This window comes from Nannobrachium achirus (genome assembly GCF_963921795.1).
Source record: "Nannobrachium achirus genome assembly, chromosome: 2".
NCBI classification, from domain to species: Eukaryota; Metazoa; Chordata; class Actinopteri; order Myctophiformes; family Myctophidae; genus Nannobrachium; species Nannobrachium achirus.
In genome coordinates this window covers 29,690,877-29,707,209 of record NC_137811.1, presented here as the reverse complement: position 1 = coordinate 29,707,209, position 16,333 = coordinate 29,690,877, and the positions used below count along the sequence as shown (strand labels likewise).

At 44.9% G+C, this 16,333-nt stretch overlaps 1 protein-coding gene across 1 annotated transcript in view; it reads right to left on the bottom strand.

Annotated features, from left to right (window-relative positions):
• tmem145 (transmembrane protein 145) overlaps positions 1–16,333 on the bottom strand; it is a gene marked incomplete at its 5' end in the record, with an annotated part of 68,301 nt that overhangs the window by 23,989 nt on the left and 27,979 nt on the right. Inside the window, 4 exons of the mRNA XM_080720225.1 lie at positions 8,901–9,002; positions 11,746–11,832; positions 13,750–13,827; positions 15,019–15,093. Of these exons, the coding sequence (XP_080576351.1) occupies positions 8,901–9,002; positions 11,746–11,832; positions 13,750–13,827; positions 15,019–15,093 (342 nt within the window). The remainder of the gene's footprint in view (positions 1–8,900; positions 9,003–11,745; positions 11,833–13,749; positions 13,828–15,018; positions 15,094–16,333) is intronic.

Below are 16,333 nucleotides of genomic sequence, written 5' to 3'. Positions count from 1 at the left end.
GAACATTTGTGAAAGTGTTTGAATATTTCAAATCCTTCAAAGGTTTTTTGAAAAACCTATGTTTCTATGTCAGTGGTGCTCAAACCTTTTCATGTGAAGGACCCCCAAAATGATATGTATTTGGCCACGGACCCCTATCTCAAAATATTTCGTTCCAGGGAACCCCCAGAAGCAAAATTTGAGTTACAAATGTTCGCTTAAAAAATATATATATCCAAAGATTTGCACACATTTTAACGACTTTTAAAAAATAGCAGATCTACAAGCTCGCAGCGCCCTAGTAACTCAGTCCCACTTTATTCCCCCTCTTGTGATGCCCCTGGGTGTGGAAGAAGAAAGATGGAGGGAAAGTCAATATAGTTTAGGGCCACGCTCTACTTTCTGGTTCTAGTACACCGGCACTAAGACACCCCCCCCCCCCCCCCCCAAAAAAAAGAGCTCCTGTAAGAGAGCAGGAGGGAATACAACATTATGAGCTGTGAAGTGTTCACCTACTTTCCAGCACCATGGACAGTGCAAGTGGAGGAGCTGCTTCAGTGCTTCATTGAGTGTCACAGCGGGTCCCAACCTTTTGCTTTACTTGAACATCTCAAAAGGCTGCCTGCCGCGCTAAGTGGTCGGATGTGTGGGCCGCGTGCATTTTCAGAGCATGTTTATGTAAATGTCGCACAATGGTGTTCCGGCTTCAATGAACGGAACTAATGTACTGTATTGTAACAGTACATTTTCTTCTTTATCCGTATCACAATGAAAATGAATTTTAACGGTTTTAAATAATTCATCAAATAAAATGTCCTATTGTTGATCATTTTTGGAGAAAAAAAAAGTGTTAGAATACTGATTTAGATGTTATTTGTAGAATCGGCCTCCGGTGTAGAATTGATCATTACTTTCTATTGATTACTCCACGCCATGGAGACTTGAGTTCAATAATATTTGTAAGACAATAATTTGATTACAATAGAATAAATGTACCCCATTGATTACGAATGGGGAGGGGACTCAAATGCTTTCGGGTCCCCATCCGGAATCAGTTGGGTAAATTTACTATAATTAATTTTTATTTATTTTTTTGTCTTAGAAAAATACAATTCTTTTTTTTATTGAACTCAAGTCTCCATGCCGTGAGTAATCAATAGAAAAAAAGTCATTTTGGGTTTGAACTACTCCTTTGAGCAACGTCTCACTTTCGTACCGCGCTGCGAGCTTGTACATCTGCTATTTTTGAACATTTTTGAAAGATCTTGAAAGTGTTAGAACTACTGATTTTAGAAGGCATTTGTAGATTAAGGGTTGATGGACGGGCTTGCGTCCAGTCCACCATGTTTGTCCTCTACTGAATATCAAGTTTGTTTGGAATCCACGTCAACACCAGCATGAGTCAGCGATGAACACATGAAGCCATGGTGAGAGAGGCGGTGACAGAAAACAGCTGTGTTTGGTACAATTTGATGCAAAGCGGCTTCGCTTCCCGCAACAATATCTATTATCAACTGTGCAATTACTGTTTGTTTTCCCTGTGCCACTCTGTAATAATCCATTCCAATGTGCTCTGTCAGTAGAGCAGATTTATGACAGTCATGCCAGTGAAATGCCTCCGAATTGAATTGATTTAAGAAAGAGAGAGTGGGGGAGAGAGGGAGAGAAAGAGAGAGAGAGAGAGAGAGAGGGGGGGAGATGGGTTGACAATTAGAGCAAAGTGAGCTCATTTCACAGACAAAAGTTCAAAGCCTGTGTAGTCTGGTCTTTGAAAGATGGAGAGACAGAGAGAGACAGACAGAAGGAGAGAGACAGGCGGCGAGAAATTACTTTGATTTCATTTGGCGGCCCCAGACTCCATCTCGCTCCCTCTATCAAAAAGGGGCGAGAAGCGTGGAGCGTGCACTGCCACAAAATCAATACGGACACGAAGAGCAAAGAGACAGAGATAAAGAGAGATGGATAGACGCAGGGAGAAATAGACAGAGAGAGCATTACAAAACCAAAGAGAGAGAGAGAGAGGGACACTATAAAAAAAGACAGGAGCGAATGAAAGGAGAGTAAAAAATAAGCGCAGAAGGAGAGAGAGTTGAGGTGTAGAGATCACCAGTAAAGCTGTCCTGCTGGTCCTGGGCGTCAGGACCCAGGAGGGGGTTCTAAATAGTTGCCTGAAGAAGGTCTATGATTGAAAGCTTGTTGTCTGTATAAAAAATAAAATAATACGATTTTGCACAGTTTCGAGTGTGCGGAGACTCCCTTTAATTGTTCATTTGGCTTCATTTTGAAGCACTTGCCACTCTGCCAGTAGACTTGTGTGAGGCACAAGTCTACTGGCAGATGAGCGGTGGATTGCTATTTTCAACCACCCAAAAAAGGAAAAGTGTGGAGAATGATTCTTTTGTGTGCCTGTCTACTGTATAATGACATGCCCAAAAAAGGCACGCCAGATGGAAGCTCGTTGAAGAAATGGTAGAAATATTCATTTCCAGTAATATCAATGATACACTTACATTTATTCATAGAATGCATTAAGGCAGAATGGAGGTCTATGCTTAAACTAACATGTGCCAACTTAGTGCATTGTGTTGCCAACTCGGGGTCAACGGCACCGAGCCAGGAATGTGCCGAACAGTGCCTTGATTGGGGAGCAGGCGAGGCAGAATACAGACTTGATGTGAGTTTTACCTCAACTGATGATGATAGCCTCTCGAGGTCCTGCCTTCCCAAAACACACACAAAGTAGGTGACCTCTGGCAGTAGTAGTGCTACAAAATTAGCATCTGGTTGCGCTACTGACCTGAAAATCTATCTGTGTATACGGTATGCCTTCGAAGCCTAGTGCCGTAGCGCTAGAAGAATTTACTATTATTTTGGCAATCGGTGAACATTGCTCGTTTACATGGATTTTCATGTGTAGAAAAGCTTATAATGCAACGCGGTGCTCAGGGCAAGAATTTCATGGAGGCCATGAAGGCCATGGCCGCCGTTGCCCCTCAGTTTGGCCTTGTGCCCCACAAACCAATTGCATGACCTGAGGCCACAGTGGCCATAATGCCCAAGCTGACTCAAATTCAACAAATTCTTTCAATGGATTAAAATCTTGTTTCATTTGATGTTCTTCCTGCCCTGGCATTTGGCCTTTGTGCCCTCAAAAAAATCGACAACACCAAAGTCCAAGTGGCCTTGCCCCTAAAATTATGAAATTCCAGGCCTGGCGGTGGTTCTCAAAGTGCTGAGCCATGACTAGGAGTCTTGATGGGTTCTAGGGATCCTTGGCTTGAGGGAGGTTCCAGGGGTCCGTGAGGGGTTCCAGGGGGTCCCCAGCAAAATCAGTTAATATAGCATGAATAAGCAGATCTACGAGCTCACAACGTGTTGCAATGCATTGTGAGCTCATACTGTAGATCTGTTATTTTAAAGAAATTCTTCCAAAATGTGTACAAGTTTGATAAAAAAAGAAAGAAAAGAAAAGGGGGGGTCCCTGGCACATAAAACAGCTTGAGAACCAGTGATGCAACGTATTTCACTTATTCTGTGAGTTCTCTTGTCTGCAAGGTTCCGCTCTGTATACCGTACATAATAAATTATAGTATACAGAATTTGTGTGGGGAAAAAATACTTTTATTCTAATGAAAGAAATTAAATAAGATTGTGTTCATCTGCAGCCTTTATATCCCACTAAAATGAAACGACCTCTAAGCACCTTAGGTCAAAGTTATTTTCTGATGCCACCAGCCTTCACACATTTAGTACATGCTAACCACAGGGATGGAGGGCGGGGGTGCAGGGTGTTATAGTGCATTCTGTGAGGAGGCCTGCCTCCGTTTCGCTCGGCTTACGAGCCAAAAAGGGTGTTAGAGACACCTGAGTGGAGGTGGAGATGGGGCGATAGAGGGAACGTGACGGGAAACTTGAATAATTGGTGAGACATCCAAGGAATCCAAGAGAACCAAGGGGAGATGTAGTAGCTGATAAAAGCGAGGGAGCCTGGAGGCATGAAAGGTACAAAGCAGTCGCTTGCACACGAGATAACACAGATAGAGAGAGAGAGAGAGAGAGAAGGACAGAGAGAGAGAGAGAGAGAAGCATTGAGAGAAAGATGCAGTGATAGAGGACAGGAGGCGGAAGGCGGGCCCTAGGGTCCATTTGGGTCTGTGAAATTCTGAGTGAAATGAACATTTCTGGAATTATTCATAGTGGAAAGTGGAGATGAACAGGTAACAGGGTGAAAGAGGGGGAAGATCGTGACTTGAACCTGCGATGCTGACATTAGAGCCTAGGTGCCCGGAGCCACACTGCAGGTTTTGCCGTGTGGGACACTCAAGAGGACAGACAGGATGACAGAGATGAGACAGAGAGTTCTGGTAACGGATCCGACGTGACGCGTGGAGCTTCGCTCGGCGTTAACAGAGACTTCAAAAGATTCGCTCCGAACGATCACGAATGACAAGAGACGGGAAGGACGATGTGAGAGGTGTGATAGCGGACGTGGGGAAGAGGAGCAGGAAGGAGCGGAGAGCGATGGCTGGGAATTGGCCGTGGGTTGCAGGCCTGCATACTGTGTGGCCCCGAGATGGACCGTTATAGTTGAGTCCAGTAGCATTAGGCAGCGTGTCGATCAGCGCGTCCTCGTTGGCGTGACGCTAAACCACTCTCTGCTAGAAGCTTCCGGTCTCACTACCACTCTGCACTGATACTACACACACACACTCACACACATACACACAGAAGGATATCACGCGCACACACACTCTTCTCTCACAAATACATGGAATGCATACAGAGAGGGACATGCTGCACACGCTCGCACACACACACACACACACACACACACACACACACACACACACACACACACACACACACACACACACACACACTGTACAGAAAAGCACAACACACGTCATTAACGGGAAGATACAGTATATTCTTATGTCTCCACTCCACGCAGACGCTCCACTAAATTCATTCCAATTATTCTTTCACTCTATCTTCTCTCTCTCTCTCTCTCTCTCACACACACACACACACACACACACACACACACACACACACACACACACACACACACACACACACACACACACACCTACTCCTTTTCCTCTGCCTTCGCTTTCACAAACAAATAAACAAGAAACACATCTCTTTCTGTCATTCAGATTCAGACTATACCACTGGCTGGCTTACACAGACTATCTAGTGCCCCTGCGCACACACATGTGCACGTGCACGTACACACACAAACAGTCACACACACACTCACAGTCACAACCTATCCTATCACTGCTATGCTGATGACACTCAACTGTTTTTGTCCTTCCCCCCTTCTGCCACCCAGGTGGAAGAACGCATTGCTGCATGTCTGGCCGACATCTCACAGTGGATGTCAGCCCACCACCTCAAGCTGAACCCGGACAAGACAGAGCTTCTGTTCTTCCCAGCTAAGTCTTGCCCCATGCAAGATCTCACTATTTCCATAGATAATGCATTGGTGACTTCAGTTCCAACTGCTAGAAACCTTGGTGTGGTCCTGGACAGCCAGCTATCATTCAAGGCACACATTGTATCAGTCACCCGGTCCTGTAGGTTCACACGCTATAACATCCGTAAAATCAGACCTTTCCTCACCCAGGAGGCAGCCCAGCTCCTCATCCAGACATCTGTCATATAAAAACTTGACTATTGTAACTCTCTCCTCACTGGTCTCCCGGCATGTGCACTTAAACCTCTCCAACTGATCCAAAATGCCGCGGCATGACTGGTCTCTTCAACCAGCCTAAGTTCTCACATGTCTCCCCCCTTCTCCGCTCCCTCCACTGGCTCCCGGTTGCGACCCGCACTGAATACAAAACACTGATGCTGACCTTCAAAGCAGCCAAAGGTATGGCTCCTCCATACCTCCAAAACCTGATCAACCCCTACACCCCCACCCGTTCACTTAGATCAGCCAACACAGGGATGCTGACAGAACCCTCGCTAAAACCCCCAGGACAAAAATCCACTCGACCGAGACAGTTTGCCCTCCTGTTCCCCAAGCTGTGGAATAAACTTCCTGTCGCACTTAGAACAACGGACTCACTCGCTAGCTTTCGCCGTGGACTGAAGACTCACCTTTTCAGACTCCCTAAACCCATAGCACTACTGAAACACTCAATGACTGTACATGAAGCTAGTTGGCATTTGTTTATAGGTTTTTTTAGAATCCTTTTTTCTTTACTGATTATATTGGTTCTTTAGATTGATATTCATATTGTTGTTGATGTTCTGACATGTTATCTTATCTTGATTATTATAGTGATGTATTATCAGCTTATTGTAAATCGCTTTGGATTAAAAGCGTCTGCTAAATGTCTAAACTGTAAACTGTAAACACACACGCACATACGCACTCTATCACACACCACAGACTTTTCTATCACACCCACAGACAAATACACAAATCTCTCTCAGACACACACACACACACACACACACACACACACACACACACACGCACCATCGCTCTTTCTTTCGCACCGCCGCTTACACCTACAATATAATCTTTTTTTGTCACACGTAGATAAACGCACGCCCTCTCTCCGTCTCTCACGCCTCTCTCCCAGTGTCAGATTTCCGTACAGAACACCGACCAAGACGTGTCATCATTTATCCACACTCACTCACAACACTACTGTACCACCGCCACATCAACCCCCAGTCCAGATGGACATCAGATTAAACAAAAACCACCAGCACCAAACTCTACCAGCTCTACCCTTTCTAAACACCCCTCAGGCAGATCATTTGCACAACACACACACATACATACACAGAACAATTATAAAGCAACACAGACACCTCTCCTCCCCCCCACCCTCCACCCCCGGGCTATCTAATCAACAGGTTACACTGAGAGCCAGAGCGCACATAACAATGTCGTCGTTGTCCGGTGGAAACCTTGTATGTCCAAAACTGTTCGTTTTGCGTTCATCATTTTAAAAGTGATTTAAAATAGTGAAAACAGCTGATCTACAAACACACAACGCCTTGCGGCGCGAGGCGTTGTGTGCTTGTAGATCTGCTATTTTCACTGGTTTTGTGCGACAGTCTTGTGTGATGAAGCAGGGCTTTACTTTACGAAGAGACAAACACATTTGAAACTTGGAGATACAAGGTTTTTCTGCCCGACAGCGACGATATACATTGCTGCCAAATTAGAACATGCAGATGTATGGGTATGACCTGAGGCTGATTCTACACAAAATGCCTTCTAAAATCTGTAGTTCTCACTCTTTCAAGAATTTCCAAAAATGTTCAAAAGTAGAGGACGTACAAGCTCGGTGCCACGCTGTGAGCTACAAATCTACACATAAGGTTTTCAGGTCAGTAGCACAACCAGGTGCTAATTTCGTAGCACTACTACTGCCAGAGGTCACCTAGTTTGTGTGTGGTTTTGGGGGAATGCAGGACCTCGAGAGGCTATCATCATCAGCAGGGACGTGCAGAGAACATTAGAGAGGCAGGGGCTGAAATTTCTAAAAGTGCCTTTTGGTTGACAATAGCAGATCTCCAAGCTCACAACGCGTCGCAGCGCGACTGGTTGTGAGCTTGGAGGTCGGCTATTTTTGGTACTTGATACCACACTATAAGCATAAAAAAGTCAATACTAGAGAGGTGGCGTACAGCATGGATTTCTACACAGAGAGGGCAATTCTTTCAACATAAGACACTGCATTCAAGTTAAGGAGAGTTTGGACAAGGAAATTCTCTTGAATGCTGCCTTCAGGTATGGCATGGAAAGAGTGCACTTGCATTTCTTTCAGCATAGTAAAAACTGCATTTGTGGTCTGGAGAGGGCATTTTTTACAGACGGGTAAAAGGGCAGGGGCTCAAGCCCCCTTTGATGTCTATGTGTGCACGTGCCTGATCAGGTTCAGTATAAGTGATGTAAAACTCACATCAAGTCTGTATTCTGCCTCGCCTGCTCCCCAATCAAGGCACTGTTTGGCACAATCCTGGCTCAGTGCCGTTGACCCGGAGTTGGCAACACAATGCTCACTAAGTTGGCACTGTTGGCATGTTAGTATAAGCATAGACCTCCTTCCTGCCATAACAGAAAGGAGCAAGCTTGTACAGTATATCTGCTATTCTTGAATAGCCAACGCAAACCACTTAAATTACACAGATGCTTTCCCGGTTTTAGTGGATTAATATCACTGTATTGAACTGTATCGATGCATCTCCATGTGATTTACCAACGCGATGAAAACAAGCAGATGAATGCGACTGAAACATATCGCTTTAAATAACGCTTTACGTCCGTCCACACACACACACACACACACACACACAGGAGTGCGCGCCGCATGCTGTGGCGTTGGGAGAGATAAGGTGTGCAGATGTGCAGATAGGGGACCAGCTGGAACAGAGTTATAGATGATCGCCCTGGGGTTTCAATGCAGAACCATCTGCGCGCGTGTGTGCGCGCGTGCGCATGTGTGTGTGTGTGTGTGTGTGTGTGTGTGTGTGTGTTTGCTTACGTGCGTGCATGTGTTTGTTTTCCTGTGCACAGGTCGCGATCGTGTTAATCTGTACTTTTTATCATCATGATCTTGAGTCAAGCTGCTGTGCCTATCTATATCAGTCTGTTTATCTGCGTGCGTGTGTGCGTGAGACAAATAAAGAGAGACAGAGTATGTACGTGCTACTGTTTATGTGCTTTCATGTGCTCGTTTGTACGCATTGCAAGCAGGTCCGCATATCCTTGCTGTTTGGCAGAAACCTTGCATCTTTACATTTCATCTTCTTCTTCATGGTTTTCATGAATGAATGTACGGCTGGAGGGCCAATCTGTTAGTGTGTGAGAGGTGTGTGTGTTCGCTGCGTTGTGAAGCACACGGTATGGGAGTGCGCGAAGTGAGAGGTGAGATATTGCCACTCACCCCACACTTGCTGAGTGCGATGTACCACCATCTCTCCCTCACCGAGCGGAAGCTACGACCGCCCACACAACTCAGGACCTCTTCATCCCCATCTTCCTCCACCTGAGAGACAGACAGAGAGACATAAGGAGAGAGAGAGAGAGAGAGAGACACACAGAGAGACATAAGGAGAGAGAGAGAGAGAGACACAGAGACAGAGACAGAGAGGGACATAGAAAAAGAGCGAGAGAGACAAGAGACAGAGAGAGAGATGAAAGACATACACGAAGGACAAAAAGACAGAGAGAGGAACAGAAAGAGGCAGAAAGAATACCGTGACAGACAGACAGACAGAAAGACAGACAGACAGAAAGGGTAGAGTGAGACAGAGAAATCCAGACAATGAGAGAGTAAAAGTGAGAGAAATCAAAAGAGGGAGAGAGGCAGACAGTGAGACAAAGAGACAGATGGATATTTAGTCAGCAAGACAAAAGAAATCGGTGGCGTAATGCTATGCCATGTTGCTGCGGCAAATACCTTTACTCACGAATGCATTGTAATGATCACAACAAAGCAGAAATGTGAGCCGTTGACGTGCCAACACATTTCATATCGCCAACAGCCTGAAATACAGTACCGATTGTTCATCCAAACTTATCAAATCATATGGGCACAAAACCCGTTATAAGAGCTGTCCACCATTGTGAATAAAAGCATTGTCTTTTTATCAATCATGTTGTTCTTTTGCCATAAATGAGCTCATTCCATAGACCAGTGGTTCTCAACCTGTGGGTCGGGGAACCCCAGGGGGGTCCCACAATTATTTGGGGGGGGGGGGGGGGGGGGGGGGGGGGGGGGGGGGTCCCCAGATAATGTGCAACATTGTTTTCCCACTCAACAGTAAACACACCAACATAAAGTTTAATTGTATAGAGTGTATCTGAACATTTCTAAAGTGACAAGTTAAATTATTATTATTTTGGGGGTCGTGGCCTGAAAAGGTTGAGGACCACTGCCATAGACTGTAAACAAATACAGTGTGTTCGTGAACTGCCTGCAAGTAGCACTTGCTCTCTCCCTCCCTCTCTTTGTCTCCCTCTTCCTCTCTCTCTCTCTCTCTCTCTCTCTCTCTCTCTCTCTCTCTCTCTCTCTCTCTCTCTTTCTCTCTCTCTCTTCTCTTTCGAGTGTGTGCTGTCCAGAGGCACTAGAAAGATTATTTATTAATCTGTTAGGATTCTGAATACAAAATTACAACTATTCAAAACGATGACTGCTTGACTGCTGGGGATTGCTTGCAATTATGAAAAGGCATGGGGCTGGGGGGGATCATAATGCTTTGAATTCTCATTTACTTTGGACTGAAAAGATTATGATAGGTTGTAATCTTTACTTCAATTATTTAAAAGATCTGGTTTGCAAATATCGATTTTAGGGACAAAATGTATTGAGACTTTAAAGAGCTCCAGCAAATGACAAGGAAAAGGTTGGTTGTTACATCCCATATCCTGGTGTGAAACTTGTTCTGGAATTGTGTAGTTTGTTGTAAGGCCAATGTTCAGGGCATTGAGGCAAATAATAGAAAATCCTGGCTTATTTTTGATAAGTCTTGCTAATTTAACTGAGAGTTCCATTCCATTATTGTGGCTTATTTGATTCGCTGCTCTGTAACCAAGGTAATTTATACGGCTGAACTAGCCTGCTCCGTAGCAGGCTAACTGTCAAGCTTAATTTACGGGCAGAAAGGTAGAAGACAGTACCCTGTACATATTGCTCCCGAACACCTTGTGCCCCCTCATTCCCTCTACATATAAATATAAGTCTTTATAATAAATAAAAACTGTCACATTAACAAACTGCAGTTTTTCATAGATGTACTTTATAGAATATGGCAGATATAGTAGGACTCTTACAATTTGAACAAGCGGCACACTTTTTGTTTTGGCTTTTCTGCTTTTATTGATAGTTTTAAGTGAAAGAGTGAGAGAGAGACTGGGAGAGACACGCAGCGAAGGTTGTCAGGAACGGGACTAGAACCCAGAACGCAATGTCAGGCTATGGGTTTTACTATGAAAACCTGCACATGAGTCACGCCTCATGTGCGTCAGTCACGTCTCATGTCACACTCCATATGGCCAAGACAGAAGGTTGGTACAACACATGGATCTCCAGCTGACTATCATCACCTGGATCTCCATAATATAAGATTACAATATTGACCTCATCAGTGTCGCCCCAAGCAACAAAAAATGGGAGTGGACGTTAAATCTAACCAGGCTTCTTCAATTAAGGGAAGATTTCATTTGCAATGTAGATGGAATCCCCCCCGTGCTGTTGCAGTCCGGCCAAAAACAAAACAAAACAAACAAGTCGAGTCAATGGAATACATAATTCAAATAAGTGGAACGGTGTAAATCAATAACTTATCAGAGGCATTGGGGATGTGATTACAAAAGGCATCTACATAACACAGACGATTAGTTGGCTGTGTGTGTGTGTGTGCGTCCGTGTGCACTCAACAAAACAGTCATGTCTCGATGGTAGTTACGTGGACCAATTACTTGTGATTCAATTATCTATCCTGTCCATGTGTGTTAAACAAGATATTAATTGCTTTAATAATGCAGCAAGTACATGCACAGCCACTACAATGGGCGAGATTTTAAAAGCCAATTAAATGGAGCATGGTAATGTACATGTACTGTATGTGTAGTCTATGTTCTTTGCATGTACCGGTAGGTGTGCATGTACGCATGTGTGTGTGTGTGTGTGTGTGTGAGTGTGTGTGTGTGTGTGTGTGTGTGTGTGTGTGTGTGTGTGTGTGTGTGTGTGTGTGTGTGTGTGTGTGCGTGCGTGCGTGTGTTCTTACCACACAGCCTGACCAGGTGTAGCGCGTGGTGAGGTTGATGACCTGGTTGTTTTCGGGCCGGAGAACGGCCTCCTTCTGGTAACAGTTCTGCACATGAGCAGGAGATAGGAGGCGATCAGACGTGTTCGCAAGCACAGCACAGGGGAAACACATCATCACCGTGTTCAGACGTGTATGCATGCTACTCTTTAGGTCAGTGGCTCTCAAAGTTCCAGGGGGTCCCCAGAAAATGTAGATAATCAGCATAAAAATCTGTTTAACCACTTTAACCCCATATACTGTACATCGGCTGTTTGAAAAGCCGGTCAAACGAGCCTATCTACAAGCTCACAACGTGTGTCTGCATATTTTCTTGGGAAAACAATTTCTCAACACAAATCTTGCCTGTCACAATACATTTTTAGATGGGGGTCCACGGACAAATTCGGGGGTTCCTTGACATGAAAATCTTTGTGAACCACTGCTTTAGGTATAGTCCGTCATGCTGCAGTATATGTACCTGGAAACATCCCAATGACACGCTCTGTTAGGCAACCCCCCCACATATTCCCACTAGCATCCAAGTAATCTGTCTATGTCAACATGCTTTAATAGACACAAGGGATCACAACACATCCTGTGTATAAATAATTTATAGCGCCTTAATTAAGGACATCTCAAGAGTAGCTAAGTGGAAGAAACTGAAGGTCTGGCTTGATTAAATGGCATTTTGACATGACATGACATAATATTTTACATTATTTATGAGCGTCTAGAGAGTAGAAAACTAACACCAGCCAAACACTAGTTGGCCCAATACCCAACCAACATCATTTAGAGAAGCTATTCTGTTCTGTTCTGTTCGATTCGATTCATTTCTTGACAGGTCAAATAGCGAAGGCAACTTGATTGAGCAGCCCTCGTGGCATATAGACGTAAACGGTTTGTTTCCTGACCTGAAAACATTGTCACAGACTGATGACATGTCATGAGAGTGAGAACAAATGAACAGAAAGCTGTGTGCCCTACAGGTACAGATCATGCCGGTTATAACTCCCAGGATTTCATCCTTATAGTCCAGAACAAGCTCCTAATGCAGAGCTCTAACAACTAACACTAAGCCTGGACCCGATAAGAGAATTATTTAATGGATCTGCCCACTTCCAGATTGTCACTTGTCGGTGTCGTTTAATTGGCTTGGAAACACTTGCTGATCGACCACAGACCAAGGTCACAATGTTTCTTTTTATGGCGTGGCACAGCTGTGTAGAACAGCATTGGCCTGTATGTAATGGCCATACACAGACTAATCACAGCTCAGTAACATTAGCACACAATGCTCACAACTTGGCTCTTAGCTCATATGTAGGCATTGTTCAAAATTACATCCCACAAAAATAGGCCATCGCAGCAAACTACACAGATCAGCTTATGCCACTATCAATCACAGCTCAGCAACATTAGCACATAAAACTTGCATTAGGATCCTACAGTAGCTCATCCTTGGTCATCACTGATGCATAAGCTTTGTTCAAGATTCTACATATCACCGTAGGTAGTGTAACAGATGAAAGAAAGCAATTCTCCTACAATAAGCTGAAGCAATATTTTCATTTCAAGTTTGAAGATGTAGGTAGGCTATGTCGATATATTCATATGTCAGCATGAAGCTGCTAAACCGCTCATGATGCTGCTACGCCACACATCTCAGCTATCGCTGCAAAGCTGGCATTAGCACATCATTGCTAGTACTTTGTTCTCAAACTGCACACCTAGTATCTTGCTCTCCATAGCTACAGATTGCACGGGGAAGCCATGCTGTTATTAGACCTCGTCTTGTTTTTGGAAGGGGGGGCCTGTGGCCTGTGGGGTGTCATAGTACTGGCCTTATGGAACCTTTTTTTCCCAAATAAGGGCCTGGCATGGATAAATATGCAGACATTTCAACCTGAGCGGTGCTCCCTTTAATACAGAGTTATTTTGCCTCGCAGCCCACAAGAGACACGAGGGATATCAGCATCTCACCTTCTCATGCCTCTTGTACACAGCTGGCCACTGTGTGCTGTCATCAAAGTAGAGCAGGATGTTCTGACAGCATCGAGACTGAGCAGGGGAGAGTAGGAGAGAGAGAGAGAGAGAGAGAGAGAGAGAGAGAGAGAGAGAGAGAGAGAGAGAGAGAGAAGGAGAACAAAAGAGCAGAGGGAGAGAAAGGAGAAAGCCAGGAGAAAGAGAGGGAAGGAGGGAGAGGGAAGGAAAGAGGGAGAGAGACAGAGAGAGAGAGAGAGAGAGAGAGAGAGAGAGAGAGAGAGGGTGTGAGATTTATACGACACAATCTGGTTCAAAGTCCGCAGGCTAACAGGACAGCAGGATGAAAGAGCAAAACAGGAATAGAAGGCTGGAGAAAAAGGGAGGAAAAATGCAGGAGAGGAAAGGAAAGGAAAAGAGGACAAGTTGAGAGGTGGAGTGTGGCAGACAGGAACAGCCGGGAGGAGGAGAAAGCTCACGCGAGAAGGAGGGAAGAGCGAAAGTGTCAATTTAGCAGAAAAAGGAGGGGAGAAGAAGGAGAGGCAAACGGAGTAAAGTGGAACAGAGAGAAAGTGGCAGAAGTCATGAAAGAAGATCTCTAAAATATTTATGATTTCCGTGATAAAGTAGACAGTAGAGTGGCAAAAGACTGAAGGAAACCAAAGTGACAGGCATTCTCTCTCTCATGCACACACACGGCCATAAACTTAAAAAAAATATATACATATATTTGAATGCAGAAATTATTTCACAATGGAAAAAGGATTCAAATATCTAAAGCAGGGGTCTTCAACATTTTCAGGCCCCTTAGCTGAGAGAGATGAAGCAGGGACCCCACAACCTTTTCATAGATTCATATAGTTTCATTGTTTGACAGCAAAATCATCATTATATTTTGGATTCATGTTAATGTGGTTTTTCAGTGTAAGCACTTGAACTGTCAATACTTAATAAACTTGACTTTTCACTGTACTTGGTCTGCTCTTTTCCCCCTCCAAATAGCACATCTACAAGCTCACAATGCCTCGCAGTGCGAGGCGTTGTGAGCTTGTAGATCTGCTATTTTTGGCTAAAGTTCTCAGAATATGAACGCTAGGGTTCAAGTGGTTAATATAAAAAAGGAGAAAAAAAAAGTTTCTATATCACTCAAAGATTTGGAGGACCCCCTTTAGTAACTCTGGGGACCACCTGGGGGTCCCGGGCCCCCTGTTGAAGACCCCCGCTACGTACACAATTATAGACACTCACAGAAAGAAATTATCACCCTACCTTCTGGTAGCGGAACCGGAAGTCAAGTCTCCCAAAGTCAGTGAGAAAGCAGAAGCGCGTGAGAAAGACCCAGTCCTGTAATCACATACGAAAAGAGAGGAGAGAAGAATGGCAGGTTGAGAGAGGCATTTATAATCACTCGAAAATGTGCTTTTTCACACATCCTACTCACACTCATAATATAGAAGTGTTAACACATCTTCAGAGAGGCGAGAGAACACAATATTCAAGTGCAGCTTCAATGCCGTGTTCAAGGGCCTTTTGGCAGCGGACGTCGGAGCTGGACTATAGCTGTGATACCTGACAACCCCCTCGAGTGCCAGGTGGAAGAGGCGAGTAGACACTTGGAATGTGTGTGTGTGTGTGTGTGTGTGTGTGTGTGTGTGTGCGTGCGTGCATGTGCGTGTGCATGTGTGTGTGTGTGTGTGTGTGTGTGTGTTTGGGGATGGAGTAAAGCCGACAGATCATTGAGTTGAAATACTTGGTGTAAATAAATGTTTTCTTTTCTTTTTTTAAGATGTATTTTCGGGCTTTTATACCTTTATTGATAGGACAGTAGACTGACGGGAAATGGGCAAAAAGGCAATCGGGAAAGGGATTCGAACCTACAACACAGTCAGGCTGGCATTGCAGCCTAGGGTGCCCAGACCTTGCCTGACTGCGAGCGTCAGACATCTCACACTACGTTTCACTTCGGGATGAGAGTCTGAAATTGAGGGCAGACATTCTATTTCGGCGGGGGGGGGGGGGCTAAAGCCTATTGACGTCACACACACACACACACACATACACACACACACACACACGCGACGGCGACGTGGCGTGACATTGCAAAAATACGTTATTTCTCATAACATATTATATGTCTGCATGTTTACGTTAGTGCAAAATGGTATTAAAACGTGAAGAAACGGCACTATTTCATAGTTTATTAAAATAATACGAGTCGAGTCTGACTCCGCCATGACAGTTTTCACGGACCAATCAGAGTCCAGTAGACTCTCACGTGGGCAGAGGACACCAATCAGAGTCCACGAGCGAGTCTCACGTGAGCTCAAGAGCTCTGTTTGGAGGGGGCTGGGACCGGAGCAGCCACACACGTGCCCCAAGCATACAACCCTGATTGGCCCATTCAATGCGCCCGCTCTTTGGGCGCTTTCGAAATAGATTAAAATGTGTGCAGCTTCAGTCCACACTACACACCACCCACCAGCAGGGGGTGGTGATGTGCGGACTGAAGTGTCAGGCTAGCCCAGACCACCACGCCGGCGCCTCGGGCCAATGTTTCCTTTTCTTTAGAGGGAATTGTATAGTT